The sequence below is a fragment of the Triticum aestivum genome, chromosome 3B, assembly GCF_018294505.1.
Source record: "Triticum aestivum cultivar Chinese Spring chromosome 3B, IWGSC CS RefSeq v2.1, whole genome shotgun sequence".
Taxonomy (NCBI): domain Eukaryota; kingdom Viridiplantae; phylum Streptophyta; class Magnoliopsida; order Poales; family Poaceae; genus Triticum; species Triticum aestivum.
The window spans coordinates 482,723,659-482,741,682 of record NC_057801.1 but is presented as its reverse complement, the minus strand read 5'-3'; the positions used below and the strand labels follow the sequence as shown (position 1 = coordinate 482,741,682).

Here is an 18,024-nt window from a genome sequence, read left to right as displayed (position 1 = left end):
CTAGCGTGACAGAGGAAGAGGACAATCGGTCTAAAGTGGCAAACATGTGCATCGCTTTCAATTAATATATTTTTGAACATCACTTCCAGTTAATTTTTTTAGGGGTAAAGCCTAGTCTTCATCACTTTCAGTTAAATGTAACGTGATTTGATTCATTATTAGTTTTTTTAGGGGTTTGTATCATTATTAGTTGGGCCCATCCATATTAATCCATATTAATGACACACTAGGCCGGCCCTACACCATATGTGGATTAGGCACATCTGCCACCCAAGCAGAGGCCTATCCGCCCATGTACAAATCTAGCACATCCACCACGGCACCTGTGTATTCCCCATCGTACATGCATTTGCAAATGCACGCTGCACACATCACAACATGTCAATGCAAGGCCTAGATAACGGCCTCCAGGTCGCTCGGCCTCCAAAATGCTCCACTCTCTATTCTATATCTATATTATTATTATTACGAATATAAAAAGACCCAAAGAGCAGAACCAACAAATCTTGACCATCAACCAACGTCAATCCAATGACCTATATTACTCCAATGACAAGCGCTCAATATGTTTAGCGTGTAATTAATAACTTACTAAATATAGGATGTTCATGTAACTAACGCATAGCTGATATCCTATCTAATATAATATCAATGTGTAATTAATTTTCTCCTAGTATTAACGTGCATTACATGTATGCATTTACTAGTTTATTATTATAGACACAAGAGGCATGCCTCGAGCATCCGTCCATCGTTCCTCTTAATCGAACACCTACGTAGGAATATTTTCCTCGTGTGGCGTCATCTCACGTTTCGCCGCTCGACTCGCAATGCCACCCCTTCACCAGTGTCACTCTTTTTTCCATACTAACCAGTTGCATAGAAACCAGCGATGCTCCCGTCGCAGCGCCAACTTTCACTAGTGTTGATCCTTGTTCCATCCTAACATGTGCCATAAAAACCAGCGACGCCCCCGTTGCAGCATCAATGACACGCTCCCTTGCAGCATCTGGTGATGCTACCAACCGACGAGCTCACATGAAAGGTGATGTTGTGATGCCTCCATCACAACACTCACGAAGACCCCATCACAACACCCAACGATGCCCTCCTTTCCCATCACAACATCACCGCCGACCCGCCATTGCATTTAAGCATCCATCACCAATGAGATCTTCAGCTTGCAGGGTCATTGCATTGTAGCAAAATACCCCCGGTGGGATCCTGCGGTGGCTGCTCATCTGTCGATTGCAGCACCACGAGTGACACTCCATTGCAACATATGCCGCCGATGAGATTTGCGGGTTGTAGCATCACTCTCGTTGCATTATAGCAACCACCACTAGTGAATCTCCTGCAGTTGCAACACCAGCCGCCTGTTTGTAGCACAACGAGCGTGCGTTGGGAGGCTGCACCGGTGTGTTCGATGCTGGAGAGGGGAGAAGCAAGAGGAAGGGAGAGAAGACAATTTGAGCAGAAGCCAAATGAGTCGCTCTCTCGTAACCGCTTAGAGATAAGGAAGAACATGACAGGGGATGTGTGGCGGGCATGGGACGGGGATGATTTCTCAAGAAATCAACCAAATAGTTTAAACACTTTTCCATAAATAAAAAATAGATTTCGCTACAAATCTAATATCAAATTTTTAAGCAGACCAAAACAAACGCTTGAAATGGCACATTATGTTGTTGTGAGGATAGCAATTCCTTTTAGCAAGCCAACTTTTTGCCGGGAATTGCCATGCTTGCCAAACGAAATTGGCATCCTCGCGATAATATAATTTATCATAAAAATTGTATGATTTGTTGTGCCTAAAAAACTGACGTTAATTTTTTTAGCATTTTCGTAAGTAATACTCTCTCCGTCTCAAAATAAGTGTTTCAACTTTGTACTAGCTCTAGTATAAATTTATACTAAGCTCAAGACACCTATTTTGAGACGGAGTGAGTATAAGGTTAATGTGACACGAAATTCCCGAGGGGTCGGCAAGACCTAAGGCTGGTTGTAATGGTAGTATCATAGCTAGTATCATGCATGTCAACTAGTCAATTTTGATGAGGTATAGTAGCATTAAATGAACAAAGAGAGGGTGTAGTATCATATCATGATACCGTATCATATTAAATGCTATGCTACTTTATATCATGCATGACAATAAATAAAGTACTACATGATACTAATATATGATACTATGCATTAGGGAGGTAGTATCATACACTAGTATCATATGCATGATACTAGTATATGATACTCCCCATTACAACCAGCCTAAGACCCACGCGTCATCGTGGGATCTCCGAATCCAAGAACAAAAAAGAAAGGCTCTCAGCAGCAAAACGTAAACACCGAAGCAGCCGGGTCACAGATCCCAACGCCCCTACAGCTGGGCCACCGCGAGGTCCGCCACGCCGCGGATCGCCAACACCCGACCCCATCCCCGCCGCGCCCCAGAGAGAGAGAGAGTCACCGCGCCCGCGCGCGTCACGAGACTGAAAAATCGCACCAGAAGCTCAGCAAAGCAAGGCGAAAAGTAACGCGGCGCCACCACCGCACACCACACCACACCACACCGTCGCGCCCGTCTCCCGTCCTCCACCGACCCCGCGGCGGCCGCCCCGCGTGCCCGAAACGCCACGCTGCCTTCTAACCCCCTTCCGATTTTAAATGCCACCGAGGCCCACGCCGGCGCCGGGGCAGCTGCCACGCCCGCGCCCGCCCCCGCTGATGCCGGTGGCGAAGAGGCCGCCCGCTCCGTGGGCGCTGGCCCTCCCGGCCGGCCGCCGCGCGCGCGCCCGCCTCTGCCTCCGCCTCGCCGCGCCGCTCTCCTTCCTGCTCCTCCTCGCGGCGTTCCTCCGCACCCAGCCCCCGGCCGCGCCGCTCGACGCGCTGCCGCCCTCCGCTGGGCCGGGGAAGGTGGCCTTCCTCTTCCTCGCCCGCGCCGGCCTGCCGCTCGACTTCCTCTGGGACGCCTTCTTCCGCGTAAGCGCCCAGCGGCCTCTCCCTCCCGTGACTCGTTCGTTACGTTTGGTTGTCTATTCGATTGGTTCTGATCGTCGCGTGCGTGTTTGGGCAGAATGGGGAGGAGGGGAGGTTCTCCGTGTACGTGCACTCGGCGCCGGGGTTCGTCCTTGACCGCACCACCACCGGATCGCCGTACTTCTACGGCCGTCAACTCGCGAGGACCGTCAAGGTTGACCCTCTTACCAACTTTTTCGTATCTGGTTTCCGTGATCGCGGAGTCCAGGGTTCGATTTTGAGTTGGGGAAATATGGTTGCGTCCTGCAGGTGGCGTGGGGCGAACCAACCATGGTCCAGGCTGAGAAGATGTTGTTCGCCGCCGCGCTTGAAGATCCCGCCAACCAGCGATTTGTTTTGCTCTCGGATAGGTATGTGCTCGTTTTCTTCGGAGGTAGTGATCTCGTTCCGTTAGTTCGCATAATAAATGTAGTTGTCACTAGTGATCGATTAAATAACTAGATATTTAATAACGGTAATTTACATGTTAATTTAGTACTAGGATATCTATTTATCACGCCCTCACTTCGATTGGAATACATCCGATTCCATTTGTACTAGAATTGAAGTGGGTAGTCTTCTGAGTGATGCATTGGCATTCTGTTTCCTGTTGCGGTGCTTATTCAGAGGACCACCGCGGGGATAACATCCTTTTTACTCGGGAATTGCTAGATGATGGAAGGAAAATTATTGGGGTCATGGAACTATTCTGTGATTCGTTGTTCCTTGGTTTCCCTTGTGTGTGCTTCCACAAGGGATTAATCGTTGCTTGACTTACTGTATTAAGTATGAAGCATGCATACATGCCCAAGCTGAGAGAGCTTTTGTACAGATTTTGTTTTATTCCTTAGTATGCATTGTTGGAAATATGAGCAATTTACCGAATGATTTTATTAACAAAAATACTAGATAAAGCATGATTAGTATAGCAGCGATAAAACAAGTCATGCGATTTGACAAAGAGAAGGTAAATAACATCTGCATATATGAGCTAGAACCGATCATCTCTAGAGCAGACAGTAGATCAAGATGCATATATGAGGTAGATCCTAACATGTCTAGGGCAAACACTAGAACAAGCAACTGTGACAGGACCTCTAACAGGATAAACAAGAACACATACGAGACAGTAGCCGGAGCAGATGCACTGGACTTGGGGTCGGTGTCCTCCATGTCGTTGAGGAGGATGTCGACGTTGGGGAAGTAGTCGTTGTTGGGGAAGTAGTCGCCGGAGTCCGGGGCGTCCGTGACGAAGAAGTCAGTAGTCGCGCAGAGCGCTCCCCAAAAACCTTATCACCCTTCTCCCGTACAGGACTCAAAAAGGTGCGGTTTCGGAGGCCTACTGTCCCGACCTGTGGTGCACGCCGCAAGCCAGGATGAGGAAGATCGTAGCAGCAACGCAGTGTTCAGGAACCGGTGGCGAGAGGAAGAATGAGTTCTGGTGCATCTCTCTGAAAGGAGCGACCTCCCTTTTATAGGTGCACGAGAAGGAGGCGAGAGGGCAGCGACGGAAGGTGAAACGAAGAGACGAAGATGAAGCGAACAGCCAGCAGCCGAAGGGTTGCACCATTCGCATTCAAACTCCACTATCGCAAAAACTTTTCAGCTTTCGTGTGACCTTTCATATACCCGTAGTGCGTGGCAAAAATTTAGACATCGGCTCGGCTCATTCCCGCAACCCGCGGCACGTCGTGACGAGGCGTGGCGAGGCGGGCGGCGGAGGAGGAGCGCGCGTGGATGTCCCTCTTATTGTCATGCTCATACAAGTGGGGAAAGAGCCTCCCTTATAAAGAGGTCCAACTCCCTCTAAACTAGCAATGTGGGACTAAACTTTAGTTCCACCTCTTGCCTTGCACTAATGGGCTGCGTGGGCCTCTAGGATTTATTAGGAATTTCTAAAACTGCTATTACGCTAGGTCCAAATGGACAAAAATTCCAGCAATCCCCCACCAGATCCCAGAGGCACACAAAATTTGCCTTTGGTTCCAAAACACTGTTTTATATACCGGTACTACAGTGGAGACTGTTAAGTTGAACTTCCACCTAGAACTCTATGCTACACTAGTAAGCAACTTGAACAGTGGACTGGGCCTTGAACTGCAAGTTTTCTGTGAATCTAGCTTCACATAAAGCCTTGACCGATACATGGCTACCGTGGGTCTTTCCCGCGGGTGGAGCTTATGCGTCATACTCCGAGACCTTTCATGAGTTTACTAGAGAGAACCCTACTCTCATAGATTGCGACGTTTAACAATCAGACTCATATAGGTGCGTTCTTCAAAAGATGTTCTGCAGGACAACATCTCTACTTCAAAGAGCCTCTTAGAATACATTAAGATATACATCAACCTGCCATGCAGATTTAGGAGAGTATTGCATCTTCATGGAGTGGTATTTTTAATAGTAAAGGTACTCTCCTCCCAGTTGACCAACAACTTGTCTTCCACATCTAATTCACGGGATCTCCGATCACAAAGAATAGGTTACCACTGTGAACAACTCATATTGTGGGTCTCATACCCATCTCCCTCGATGCATTATCTATCACATTACGTGATAGACCCTTAGTAAAAGGATCTGCCAGATTTTTAGACGTTTGGATATAATCGAATGCAATAACTCCGGAGTTTTTCATTTTTCTGACAGACTTTAACCTTCTCTGAACGTGTCTTGATGACTTCATGTTATCCTTTGAACTGTTCACTTTCGTGATCACAGTTTGATTATCGCAGTTCATAAGGATACCCGGTACAGGTTTCTCAACAACCGGCAAGTCATTCAAGAGCCGACGAAGCCAATCTGCTTCGACCATAGTTGTATCTAGTGCTGTGAGTTCTGCTTCCATTGTTGACCTCGTTAAGATGGTCTGCTTGCAAGACTTCCAAGAAACAGCGCCACCTCCATGAGTGAATACATATCCGCTCGTGGCCTTTATCTCATCAGCATCTGAGATCCAGTTTGAGTCACTATACCCTTCAAGCACCTTTGGGTGCCCAGTGTAGTGAATTCCATAATTCGCAGTGCCTTTCAAATAACGCAAAACTCTCTCTAGAGCTTTCCAATGCACATCTCCTGGTTTTGAGACAAACCGGCTCAGTTTGCTAACAGCAAAAGAGATGTCAGGTCTTGTAGCACTGGCTAAGTACATAAGCGAGCCAACAATCTGAGAATATTTCAATTGGTCTCTAGCAATTCTTCGATTCTTTCGAAGCAACACACTAGCATCATATGGTGTTGGAGAGGGGTTGCAGTCACTGTAGCCAAAGCGACTCAAGATCTTTTCCACATAGTGGCTAAGTACATAAGCGAGCCAACAATCTGAGAATATTTCAATTGGTCTCTAGCAATTCTTCGATTCTTTCGAAGCAACACACTAGCATCATATGGTGTTGGAGAGGGGTTGCAGTCACTGTAGCCAAAGCGACTCAAGATCTTTTCCACATAGTGAGATTGAAGCAATGTAATCCCACCATCATCGTCTCTCAACAACTTGATGTTCAGAATGACATCAGCCACTCCTAAATCCTTCATCTCAAAACAGCGAGATAGGAAATCCTTGACCTCCTTAATAACATTCAGATTTGTTCCAAAAATCAGTATGTCATCAACATACAAGCAAAGCATAACTCCCTCGCCCCTACCATGGCGATATTACACACATTTGTCAGCTTCGTTCACAACAAAGCCTGCAGTTGTTAAAGTTCTTTCGAACTTCTTATGCCACTGTTTGAGTGCTTGCTTGAGTCCATACAAAGACTTCAACAACTTGCACACTTTCCCTTCCTGACCATCTATTACAAACCCATCTGGTTGTTCCATATAAATATCCTCGTCCAACTCTCCATTTAGGAAAGCAGTCTTAACATCCTCGTCCAACTCTCCATTTAGGAAAGCAGTCTTAACATCCATTTGATGAACGAGAATACCATGTGAGGCAGCTAGTGAAAGTAGAACTCGAATAGTGGTCAGTCGAGCCACAGGTGAGTAAGTATCAAAGAAGTCTTCACCTTCCTTTTGGGTATAACCCTTTGCCACGAGCCGAGCCTTGTACTTTTCAATAGTACCATCAGGCCTAAGCTTCTTTTTGAATACCTATTTGCATCCTATAGGTATGCACCCATAAGGACGATCAGTTATCTCCCAAGTTTCATTCGCCAAGATGGAATCCATCTCGCTCGAACTGCTTCCTTCCAGTAGTCAGCATCCTCAGATGCATAGGCCTCTGAAATAGAACTGGGAGTGTCATCTATGAGATACACAAGAAAATCATCACCAAAGGAATTTGCAATCCTCTGTCTCTTGCTCCTAGTAGAAACTTCATTGTTCTCCTCCACAGGTTTTTTAAAGTGTTCCATCAAAATGGCAGGTTCAGTAATTGTAATTGGTTCCTGATTCGATGAACTAGACATCTCCTGATTAGATGAGGTAGCCATATCCTTCATGGGAAAGATATCTTCAAAGAAAGTCACATCATTCGACTCCATGATCGTACCGACATGCATGTCAGGTACCTCAGATTTTACAACCAAGAATCTATAACCAATGCTATGAAAAGCATATCCCAGGAAAACACAATCCACAGTTTTTGGTCCCAACTTCCGCTTCTTTGGAATTGGTACATTGACTTTTGCCAAACAACCCCAGGTTCGTAGATAAGAGAGCTTTAAGCTTTTCTTCTCCCATTCCTCGAATGGAGTTATCTCTTTGTTCTTTGTGGGAACTCGGTTTAGGACATGGCATGCTGTCAATATCGCCTCCCCCCACCATGCCTTGGAGAGACCCGATGTGTTTAACATGGCGTTAACCAAATCAGTTAGAGTACGGTTCTTCCTTTCGGCCACCCCATTTGACTGAGGTGAATAGGGAGACGTCCTCTCATGGATTATACCATGTTCCACACAAAAGGAATCAAATTCATTTGAGAAATACTCTCCACCACGATCGGACCTAAGCCTCTTGATCTTTCGATCAAGTTGGTTTTCCGCTTCAGCTTTATAGATCTTGAAATAGTTCAAAGCCTCATCCTTAGATTTCAGAAGATACACATGACAGTATCTAGTGGAGTCATTAATTAACGTCATGAAATATTTCTTTCCACCTTTTGTCAAAACACCATTCATTTCACATAGATCTGAATGTACGAGTTCTAGTGGTGCAAGATTTCTCGTTTCCGCAGTCACATGAGACTTACGTGGTTGCTTAGCTTGCACACACACTTGACACTTGGATCCCTTGACAGTGGTGAACTAGGGATTAAGTTCAACTTCGCTAGTCGCGACATGCAACCAAAGTTAACATGACAAAGACGTGAATGCCACACATTTGATTCACTATTGTTGCAAATATGATTAACAACTTTATTGCAAACGTCTGATAAGGATAAACGAAACAGGCCTCCTGACTCATAGCCTTTACCAACAAAGGTTCCATACTTGGAAATTACAAATTTATTCGACTCAAAGACAAGCTTGTAGCCATCTCTACACAGAAGAGATCCGCTAACAAGATTTTTATTGATGGAGGGGACATAATGCACGTTCTTCAGCCGCACGATCTTCCCCGAAGTAAACTTCAGATCGACCGTGCCAACACCACGAACAGAAGCACTTGAACCGTTGCCCATCAGCATGGTTGAAGTCCCTGCGGTCTGATAAGACGAAAACATGGAAATATCACCGCATACATGCACATTAGCATCCGTGTCAATCAACCAATCAGGAGAATGACATACTGAAAGAATAGTGGAAAATATACCATACCCAGCATCCTTCATGTCAGTGTCTCCAATGACAACATTAGCGGTCTTGCCGCCTTTCCCAGGATGACGCTTGTCATAGCGATTGGGGCAACTAGGAGCCCAATGATCAGGATCTCCACACACACATGACAAACACATTTCTTCTTGTCATTCTTCTTCTTGAAGTTCGTGTGCTACACAACCTTGTTCTTCCCATCAAACTTTGCTTTACCATCAAACTTGCCCTTGTTCTTGAACTTGTGGGGCTGGAAGTTCTTCTGTACCAGATTGGCACTAGAACCTCCCTCAATACCTCGAGCATGGTTGTCCTTTGCTCTCGCCTTTTCTTCCACATCAAGCTCAACCACGAAGCGCTCTTCAGTCATCCTGTAGTCATAGAATTGCTCCATGATGTACAGCTCAGTGCCAGCATCCGAGACCCCAAACTTGGCCTCAAGTGCATCCCACATATCTTTTCCATTATCAATTGACGCATAAGCATCAACTATGTTCTCACCAAGAACACTCAAGAGAGCAGCCTTAAACAAGGTATCCATTTTCTGAAAAGATTGTGCCTGTTGGGCATCTTGCTCTCCTTCAGGTTTGCCAAGAGTGGCGTCATAGCAGCTCATGGTCTGAAACCATAAGACTGCTCTCACGCACCACCTCTTATAGTGGATACCCTCAAACATAGGAGGTCTCATGGAAGCAGCAAAACCACTCGGAGTAAATTGCCTATAATAAGGTTTTTGGATTGTTGGAAATATGAGCAATTTACCGAATGATTTTATTAACAGAAATACTAGATAAAGCATGACTAGTATAGCAGTGATAAAACAAGTCATGCGATTTGACAAAGAGAAGGTAAATAACATCTGCATATATGAGCTAGAACCGATCATCTCTAGAGCAGACAGTAGATCAAGATGCATATAAGAGGTAGATCCTAACATGTCTAGGGAAAATACTAGAACAAGCAACTGTGACAGGACCTCTAACAGGAAAAACAAGAACACGTACAAGACAGTAGCCGGAGCAGAGGCACTGGACTTGGGGTCGGTGTCCTCCATGTCGTCGAGGAGGATGTCGACGTCGGGGAAGTAGTCGTCGGAGTCCGGGGCGTCCGTGACGAAGAAGTCAGTAGTCGCGCAGAGCGCTCCCCAAAAACCTTATCACCCTTCTCCTGTACAAGGCTCAAAGAGGTGCGGTTTCGGAGGCCTACTGTCCCGACCTGCGGTGCACGCCGCAAGCCGGGATGAGGAAGATCGTAGCAGCAGCGCAGTGTTCAGGAACCGGTGGCGAGAGGAAGAATGAGTTCTGGTGCATCTCTCTCAGAGGAGTGACCTCCCTTTTATAGGCGCACGAGAAGGAGGCAAGAGGGCAGCGATGGAAGGTGAAACGAAGAGACATCGGCTCGGCTCATTCCCGCAACCCGCGGCGCGTCGTGACGAGGCGAGGCGGGCGGCGGAGGAGGAGCGCGCGTGGATGTCCCTCTTGTTCTCATGCTCATACAAGTGGGGAAAGAGCCTCCCTTATAAAGAGGTCCAACTCCCTCTAAACTAGCAATGTGGGACTAAACTTTAGTTCCACCTCTTGCCTTGCACTAATGGGGCTGCGTGGGCCTATAGGATTTATTAGGAATTTCTAAAACTGCTATTGGGCTAGGTCCAAATGGACAAAAATTCCAGCATGCATGTCTCCGTATTGTAGTTTGGGTTTACTTCCCTTTGTCAGTACAAGCATCAATTGATTATTTGAAGGTCTGCAGTTTCTAGTTTAAATTTTAACATTTCATCGATTTCTGTTTCAGTTGTGTTCCTTTGTACAACTTCAGCTACACATATACTTACTTGATGGGTTCACCTAAAAGTATTGTGGATAGGTAATGGAAAATTACGATATTGTTACTTTGCAACTTCTGAAATTTCCATAGAAGATGCAGTGTTTAAGCCTGAAGTTTCTAAAATGAGTTTATTTGTCTTTAGTTTCACTGACAAGACAGAGAAGCGCTATAATCCAAACATGTCTCCCGTCATTCGAAAGGATAAATGGAGGAAAGGATCCCAGGTTCTTGTGATTGCATGGCTTTCTTTTTGCTGTAGATTTTCATACTTGTTTAAGAGCTTAACTCTGAATCCATCTGCCATCTCATTTCAGTGGGTAATGTTAATCAGAAAACACGCAGAGGTTGTTGTTGGCGACAAGCATGTCTTTCAAGTATTCAGAAAGCATTGTAAGGTAGTTGTTGTTCTAGTGATGTGGATACTGGAATTTCCGCTTACCTTATTTTGGCCCTTTCTAGTCCTTGACGTGAAGTAAATGTTACATTGTTTTTGGATGTGTTTGTTTGAGTTTCTCTTCATGTGCTACAGCCTTGAATGCTTAAACTTACAATTCATTTAACAAATAATGCTAGCAATAGATAATGTGTGTCTTCCGTTAAGTACATGTATGAAAGCCTGAACTTTAAATTCCCTAGTTTGGACATATGGTCATATGTGCTGCAGTGATTATGATTGCGACAATTTATCCCATGACTGCGATAAACAATAAGAATTTATCCTTTACACCCTTGGATAAGTGTGATGTAGCAGCTGTAACTACTGTACTGATTCAGATAGATGCTATATCATATCTATCCAAACTAAAGGTCTTGTCCGCATTTACATTTGAGCAGCAGCAATGTTTATCTTTAGCATATATGCATGACCGATGCAAATTGATTCTGGATCTGTTAAATTATTATTATCCGACTCCCATCCATTGATGTTGTGAAGACACTACACAAACGTGCTTAAACTAGCTTATACTGAATTATGCAGTTATTTACAATGAGAGACATCTTGTTTTAATGTAGCCTACTGATCCGTCATGCTTTTGTGCACATCACAGTAATGATTGTGTTTGGTTTTACCTAATAATTGCAGATGGTTGTGACCAATGCTTTGCTTGGACAAAAGCTGGTGAATGCTGTAAGTATTTATTTTAGGAGGTTGCTATGCAGTTTACTCAGACAAGCTCCATATGTAGTTTCAGGCCAAAAGGTTGCATTTAATAGCTGTTGTTTTGCTCTTCCTAGGAAATTGTTGTTTTAAAAGTGACATTCAACTTAAATATATCGATGGTTTCCAATTATGCATGAATTGTTTCATTTTTCCCCAATATGACTTCTACTAAAGTTTAAAATGAAGGGAGAAGATAATTATCAATGCCTTTCCTAGATAAAGTCGCACCCATTTTGTATGGTAGGCAAAAACAAATAAACTACTTTGGTTCTGTACTACTCCCTCCGTTCGGAATTACTCGTTGCGAAAATGGATGTATCTAGATGTATTTTAGTTTTAAATACATCCATTTCCGAGACAAGTAATTCCGAGCGGAGGGAGTACTTCCAAAGTCCTACAATTTTAGTGATGTAAATACCCGTTCTGAGTATAATTTGGCATTGTCTAAGTTCTACTATATGTGGTGAATGCTTGTTTCCTTGGATCATCAACAATCAAATATGCATTTCAATTTGTATCCCCTGCTCAACAGCGATTAGTCATTCACCAAACAATAAGACTGATCCCTGAAATTTAATTTTCTTTACCTTTATATATCTGACTGTTATTCTTATGGCATCAATTTCTCTCTCTTTCAGAGACGACTAGGATTTGTATTTCGGCGAAAGCAGATATTGGTAAGGTTCAGTTCTCCACATTCCCTCCATACTCACAGGGAAGTTTATATAGATTGTCAGACTTGTGCATATAATTTCTGAAAAATGGTTCTTTATAATGACGTCTTGTTCTCTTCATCATAAATGATCTTCGTCTTGAACCTTGCAGAAAGGAGCTGCCCAGGAGGAGCACGATTGTATTCCGGATGAACACTATGTGCAGACATTATTTTCTGTAAGGCTTGTTATTGTTGACAATTATTTTGGATTTTGAACTGATGTAATTATTCTTTCAAGTCATAATGAGGGGCCCACTCTTTCAAATTCTAGATCAGAGGACTGGAAGATGAACTTGAAAGGAGAACTTTGACCTATACATCATGGAACCAGTCAACTTTAGATCCTAAAGATAAAATGACTTGGCATCCAACGACATTTGAATATGACGCAGCAAGTCCTGAGCAGATCAATGCTATAAAGGTATCTTCTTATTTTGGTTTGCATATTTCATCTTTTGGCACTAGTGTGTGAAACTGTGAACACTGCACATCAAGATACTTGAAAGTGATGTATTGATCTTTTGTCCTTTTGCCTCCAAATTTGGCTGGCCAATAGCAAGCTCCAGTTATATCCTAGATATCCTGGTCCAAACGAGATAGTGGAATCTGCAGAACACCATTTTCCAGTTCTTCAGAACAAAGAAACAATCCTCTTTTTCCGTTTCTTTAGAACAAAGAAACAATCTGCTCAGTATTCATGTCTGCATGGTATATCTTGTTGACCATTATGTACATGGAGTAACAGGTTTCCTTTTGTATAATATATATCTTGCAGGTTGCTTACCCCTTTTTTTTTTTTGCTTGTGCACATTCTGTTATATAATAATATGAGAAGACCACCATTGTAAGTGGTTTATCATTTACTCCCTCCGTTCCAAAATAGATGACTCAACTTTGTACTAAATTTAGTACAAAGTTGAGTCATCTATTTTGGAACGGAGGGAGTAGTTAATATCATGATGCTAAGTTTGTTCTGAATAATTTTGCAGAGTATCGATCATGTGAACTATGAGGTGGAACACAGGACTGAGTGGTGCAAATCCAACGGCACATCTGTCCCATGTTTCTTATTTGCCAGAAAGTTCTCATATGGCGCCGCGATGCATCTGTTGGAGGATGGTGCTTTTGGTCTGCTAAAATCTGCTCAACTACTGGTTAACTTTTAACAAATTCTCTTGTATACGAGCCATCATTTTTCGTGTGGGTGGATCAGTTCATAGCCAGGTCCAGCTTCGTTGTTTGCAGTAGCATTTGCAGCTGAAGCTACTCAGCGATGGAGTACCATAGTTTACTGCTAGGATTTAGATTGTGTATAGATCATCGGATCGGAGCAGAGTAGGTTATTATTGTACAGAGCATCATTGAAGTATGGGAATAGCATCAGGATGCAATCTCCAACTTACAGACTGAGGCTGGGACGCGGTGTCAACGGCTCCATCCGTGACAAACAATGAAGCATACAAATATAAAGGAGAATCTGTCGCAATGGTTTACTATCAGTGTAGGAAAGGTGCAGCAATAATTTTGTGTCAATGATCTTATACATACAAAAAATAGAAGAACAAAACAGAAAGGAAGTACATTTCTTATATTTTTACTCTTTTACATTGAAAAATGCTTCATTGTTCAGTACAAGCTCCCAGCCAGATTGTTTGCGAATACAAAGCAAAAACTCTGGCTATTCAATATGATATACTATTTATAAGCATTACTCCCTTTGATCCATATTACTTGTCGCTACTTTAGTACGTACAACTTTATGGCTCGGAGGGAGTAATGCTTTTCATTTTGCATGCACGGACACGAAAGAACTTCATTCCACCCGGCAATCTCTTTGTACGCAAGAATGTCCCTACTTCCTCCTCCTGTAGATTTTATGCAAAAAGGATTTCAACACAGCTTGCACAGCTTCATTCGGCTGTGCTTCGATGTCTGAGATCAGCTTTTCGTAAGTCTTTCTTTCATACTCAGAGAACACCTTCTTGAAGCGATGATAAACAGGCGTGCCAGGCAAGTAAATGAACTTAATAATAGTAGAAAATTATGCAATAAACAAGAAATGTCACACTATGTTGAACCAAAAGGGAAACCTCGAGATTGAGTCTTTACTTTTGCGACACAAGCAGGATCTGATTTCCCGTAATTTTCCTGTGCATGACATCACAGACATTAAGATAGTGTGCTGCAAAATATTATCGAATGATCCAGTTTATGTGCCTTACAAATAGGATGCCCTTTTGCCTCTCATCGACACGCACTGCACCAGCACTTGAACAAACAGCCAGGAGCACTTGAAGTCTGGGACAGGATGATTTCAGAAATCAAACAGCCAAGAGCACAAGTACTAATATCCTTTTTACAGAAACAGAGGAAGTGAATCGAATCAACCTACCTTGCCCATAACTTCTGGAAAACCAAAACAGTCGAGATAATCGTCCTGGAAGGGAAATCTGGCTATTAAAACCACTTCTTGAAACATAAATACCAAGACGAAAATATGTATTCAAGTGACAAGAGAAATGCCTATCAACGGTATTACCTGAATTTGAAAGTAAACACCCATTTCAACTAGGACGTGCTTCGCTTGAACATAATCATCCAAACTCCCACCGGACAATAGCAGTGCACAACCGGCCTTTGCAACAGGTTAACAAAATTTTACTGCTGGATAATCATAACTAGTGCTGCCAGAAAATGTAAAATTGACATTCTCTTTTATCGGCAAATAGAATGATGCGGCTTTCGCTGATGCGTAATATTTGAAGCACTTAGACAGGGATGCTTTGATAACCCATTTTGATACAGAGATGAATCGAGGGAAAAAGGCAGCACTTAGATAGGGATGCTTTGATGTATCATATGGATTTGTTATTCCATCGACTTGATTTACTACTTACAGATAAAGTGGAAAAGCAAGACTATGTATATATGAAAAAAACAAGGAGTTTGATATGATTGTCGGCAGACTGGAGCAAGCTCTGCAGCATGTACGTCAAAAGGAGATCATCGGAGTGAGTTACATGACAGATTTAGAAATGCTACAGACTCTCTAAAGGAGGTGGAGAAACAAAACCAATATTTACATAACAATAACATCATCGAGAAAAGGAGAAAATATTCGCACCAACCATTTATAAAGAAAAGGAGTTCAAAGGACGCATGACAGGTCTTGCTGAATCCATGAGAGAGATTGGGAATCTTGTTACAGATAAACGAACTATCATTGCAAGCAAAGTTCAGCACAGTGAATCGAGGTGCTTGTATTTGAAAACATTCAGTACTGGGGGTACCTGTTTATTTTTGTGAAAGATAGATTATTTGATGATAATTAGTTTTATCTTAACCAGCCTTGCCATATGATTTACCTCTCATAGTACTTATCACTATTCTGTGCTGTATTTCTATCAATAAGGATGGTCTCCTTTTCTTTCACAGGCTTTGTGCTGTATTTATGCTAACCAGTCTTGCCATATGAGTTCTTTGCAGTGGTCTAACACTGCACATTTATCTTTCTTTATTCATCAGCAATTACTCAATTTTAATTAGAAAGTCAATCCATACTGAAAAAAATCACGGAGAAGGAGTATTTAACTAAAACAAATCTACTATTAATGATAATAATCCAGACCAATTACACGAAGAATAGACACCTATTGCTGAGGTCACGTTCGATTTCAGTGACCACTAGACTAGGACTAGAGTAGAACCAGCTCAGACTCTGACACTGATGGCTACACTGGATTAACAATTTAACACTAACAGCTGAGCTACACTGCTCAGTCTCATGCCGTGGCTCGTTCGCTCAGTTGGTCCTGGTCCACACGAAGCTATACCATGGCCGGCATCCAGTTGCCGTACCCAAAGAAGCAGTTGACTTGCATCGGCCCTGGCCCTGGCACCGGCACCACGCCACCTCTGGTCGCCACCCCGCAGTAGCACAAGCACGTCGCAGAGGAGCCACCGCAGGGGCTTATGTGACGCTGCGGCAGCTGCTGCTGATGGATCGGTGGCAGAAGCGGTGGCGCCGATGAGCCACCGCAAGGCCATGTGTGAGGCGGCTGCTGCTGGATCGGCGGAGGCGCCAGCACCGATGAGCCACCGCAAGGGCTTGTGCGAGTCGGCTGCTTCTGGATCGGCAGCTGCGGCGGCGGCGGCGCCAGCGAGCCGGTGATGGTGATCTTGACCCCGCGCCGCATGATCTCAGCAAGCAGCCGCGCCGTGTTGCGCGCGTCGTCGAGTCCGCAGTGCAGGCGGCCCTCCCAGTCCAGTCCCGCCGCCCGTACGGCCTCCTGCAGGTTGACCCGCCCTCCGCCGCCGAGCGCCGCCTGGAAGGGGATCCTCAGGTTGATCCAGCGATCAAAGTAGGAGGGCTTCTCGATCCGAAAACATGTTTTAGAGCCTATGCACCCGGGTACTCCTTATCCAACCACTCATTTCTGCATCAGGATTCGTGCAAATAATTTTCTCTTTTTTGTTTCTCTCATATAGAACATGTTTTTGTACTTTCAACTTTGCAGCACAACAAAGCTTTCTATGTAGAATGTGGGATAAAACTTACAGATTTTTTGGTCCAACATAAATATACAAAATGAGATTTATTTGATTAAAAAAATCTTATTTTTCATATTTATGTCGGACAAAAAAATCTGAAAGTTTTATCTCACATTCTAGTTACAAAGTTATGTTGTACTGCAAAGTTTGAAGTTCAAGACATGTTTTATATGAGAGGAACAAAAAAGAGAAAATTTCATGTAATAAGGTAGTTGTGTAGCACAGATCTCAAAGCAACAATGGAGCGTTAGGATAATGAGGCCCGGGTGCATAAGCTCACAGAATCTGCATTCCTTCTCGATCCCCTTGAATCGACACTCAAACTCGAGCATGGTGCGACAATCCCAGTCCCCCAGGTCACGACGGCCAAGCGGACGGGTCTCTTGTTCCCTGCCCCCGCGGTCGCCGCCTTCAGCCAAGCGTCGTGCAGCCAGAGCGCCTCGCCGAGATCCACACCGCCGCCTACGTCCTCCTGCCGGATGCCGGTGAGGTCCCTGCAAAACTGGATCAGCACAGGCCGATGTCTGGGGCGAACGTACCTGCGAAACGCGGATAGGATGAGGCCGGTGGCGCCGTCGACGAGCACGGCCGGGAACTCGATGATCTCCTGCGGGTAGATCCGCGCGTCCTTCTCGCATGTCGCCTCGAAGTCCACCACCAAGAAGAAGTCGAAATCTTGCTGCACCTGATGGCCCTGCCCCAGCCCGCGCGCCTCCATGATCGGTGCCATCGTCGCCAATATGCGTGCGCCGGATCGCGGCGCAAACTCGAGATCTGATGAACCGGGCGCGCGAGCGAAAACTAGGGTTTGCGTAATCGCTCGCGGGAAACTGTTGGCGCTTTCGGGATCGGATTTTTTTTAAAAAAAACATCGGAGGAAACACCGTTCTAGTCGAAAACGGGAACAGTTGGCGCTTCCGGGAGAACAGCTGTCGATTTTTTAATCTTCTTCATAATCGCTCGCCGGGAACAGTTGGCGCCATTTTTAATCAAACAAAGGC

General features: G+C 44.4%; 2 protein-coding genes and 1 pseudogene across 2 annotated transcripts; 1 reads left to right on the top strand and 2 right to left on the bottom strand.

Moving 5' to 3' along the window:
- Positions 1 to 2,432: 2,432 nt before the first annotated feature.
- LOC123070487 (glycosyltransferase BC10) lies at positions 2,433 to 14,087 on the top strand. Its single transcript, XM_044493723.1, has 11 exons — positions 2,433 to 2,979; positions 3,074 to 3,190; positions 3,286 to 3,386; positions 10,563 to 10,634; positions 10,738 to 10,819; positions 10,910 to 10,990; positions 11,680 to 11,724; positions 12,396 to 12,434; positions 12,583 to 12,648; positions 12,744 to 12,893; positions 13,462 to 14,087. Exons 1-11 carry the CDS (start codon positions 2,665 to 2,667, stop codon positions 13,636 to 13,638), a joined length of 1,245 nt encoding a protein of 414 aa, XP_044349658.1. The 5' UTR covers positions 2,433 to 2,664; the 3' UTR covers positions 13,639 to 14,087.
- A 237-nt stretch (positions 14,088 to 14,324) lies between these two features.
- On the bottom strand, positions 14,325 to 15,035 carry LOC123070488 (farnesyl pyrophosphate synthase-like; annotated as a pseudogene).
- Positions 15,036 to 16,080: 1,045 nt separating this feature from the next.
- LOC123065566 (ERI1 exoribonuclease 2) lies at positions 16,081 to 17,926 on the bottom strand. Its single transcript, XM_044488819.1, has 2 exons — positions 17,369 to 17,926; positions 16,081 to 16,853 (listed from the first exon to the last, which is right to left on the bottom strand). The coding sequence occupies exons 1-2, from the start codon at positions 17,751 to 17,753 to the stop codon at positions 16,300 to 16,302; spliced, it is 939 nt and encodes a 312-aa protein (XP_044344754.1). The 5' UTR covers positions 17,754 to 17,926; the 3' UTR covers positions 16,081 to 16,299.
- Between the last annotated feature and the right edge of the window lie 98 nt (positions 17,927 to 18,024).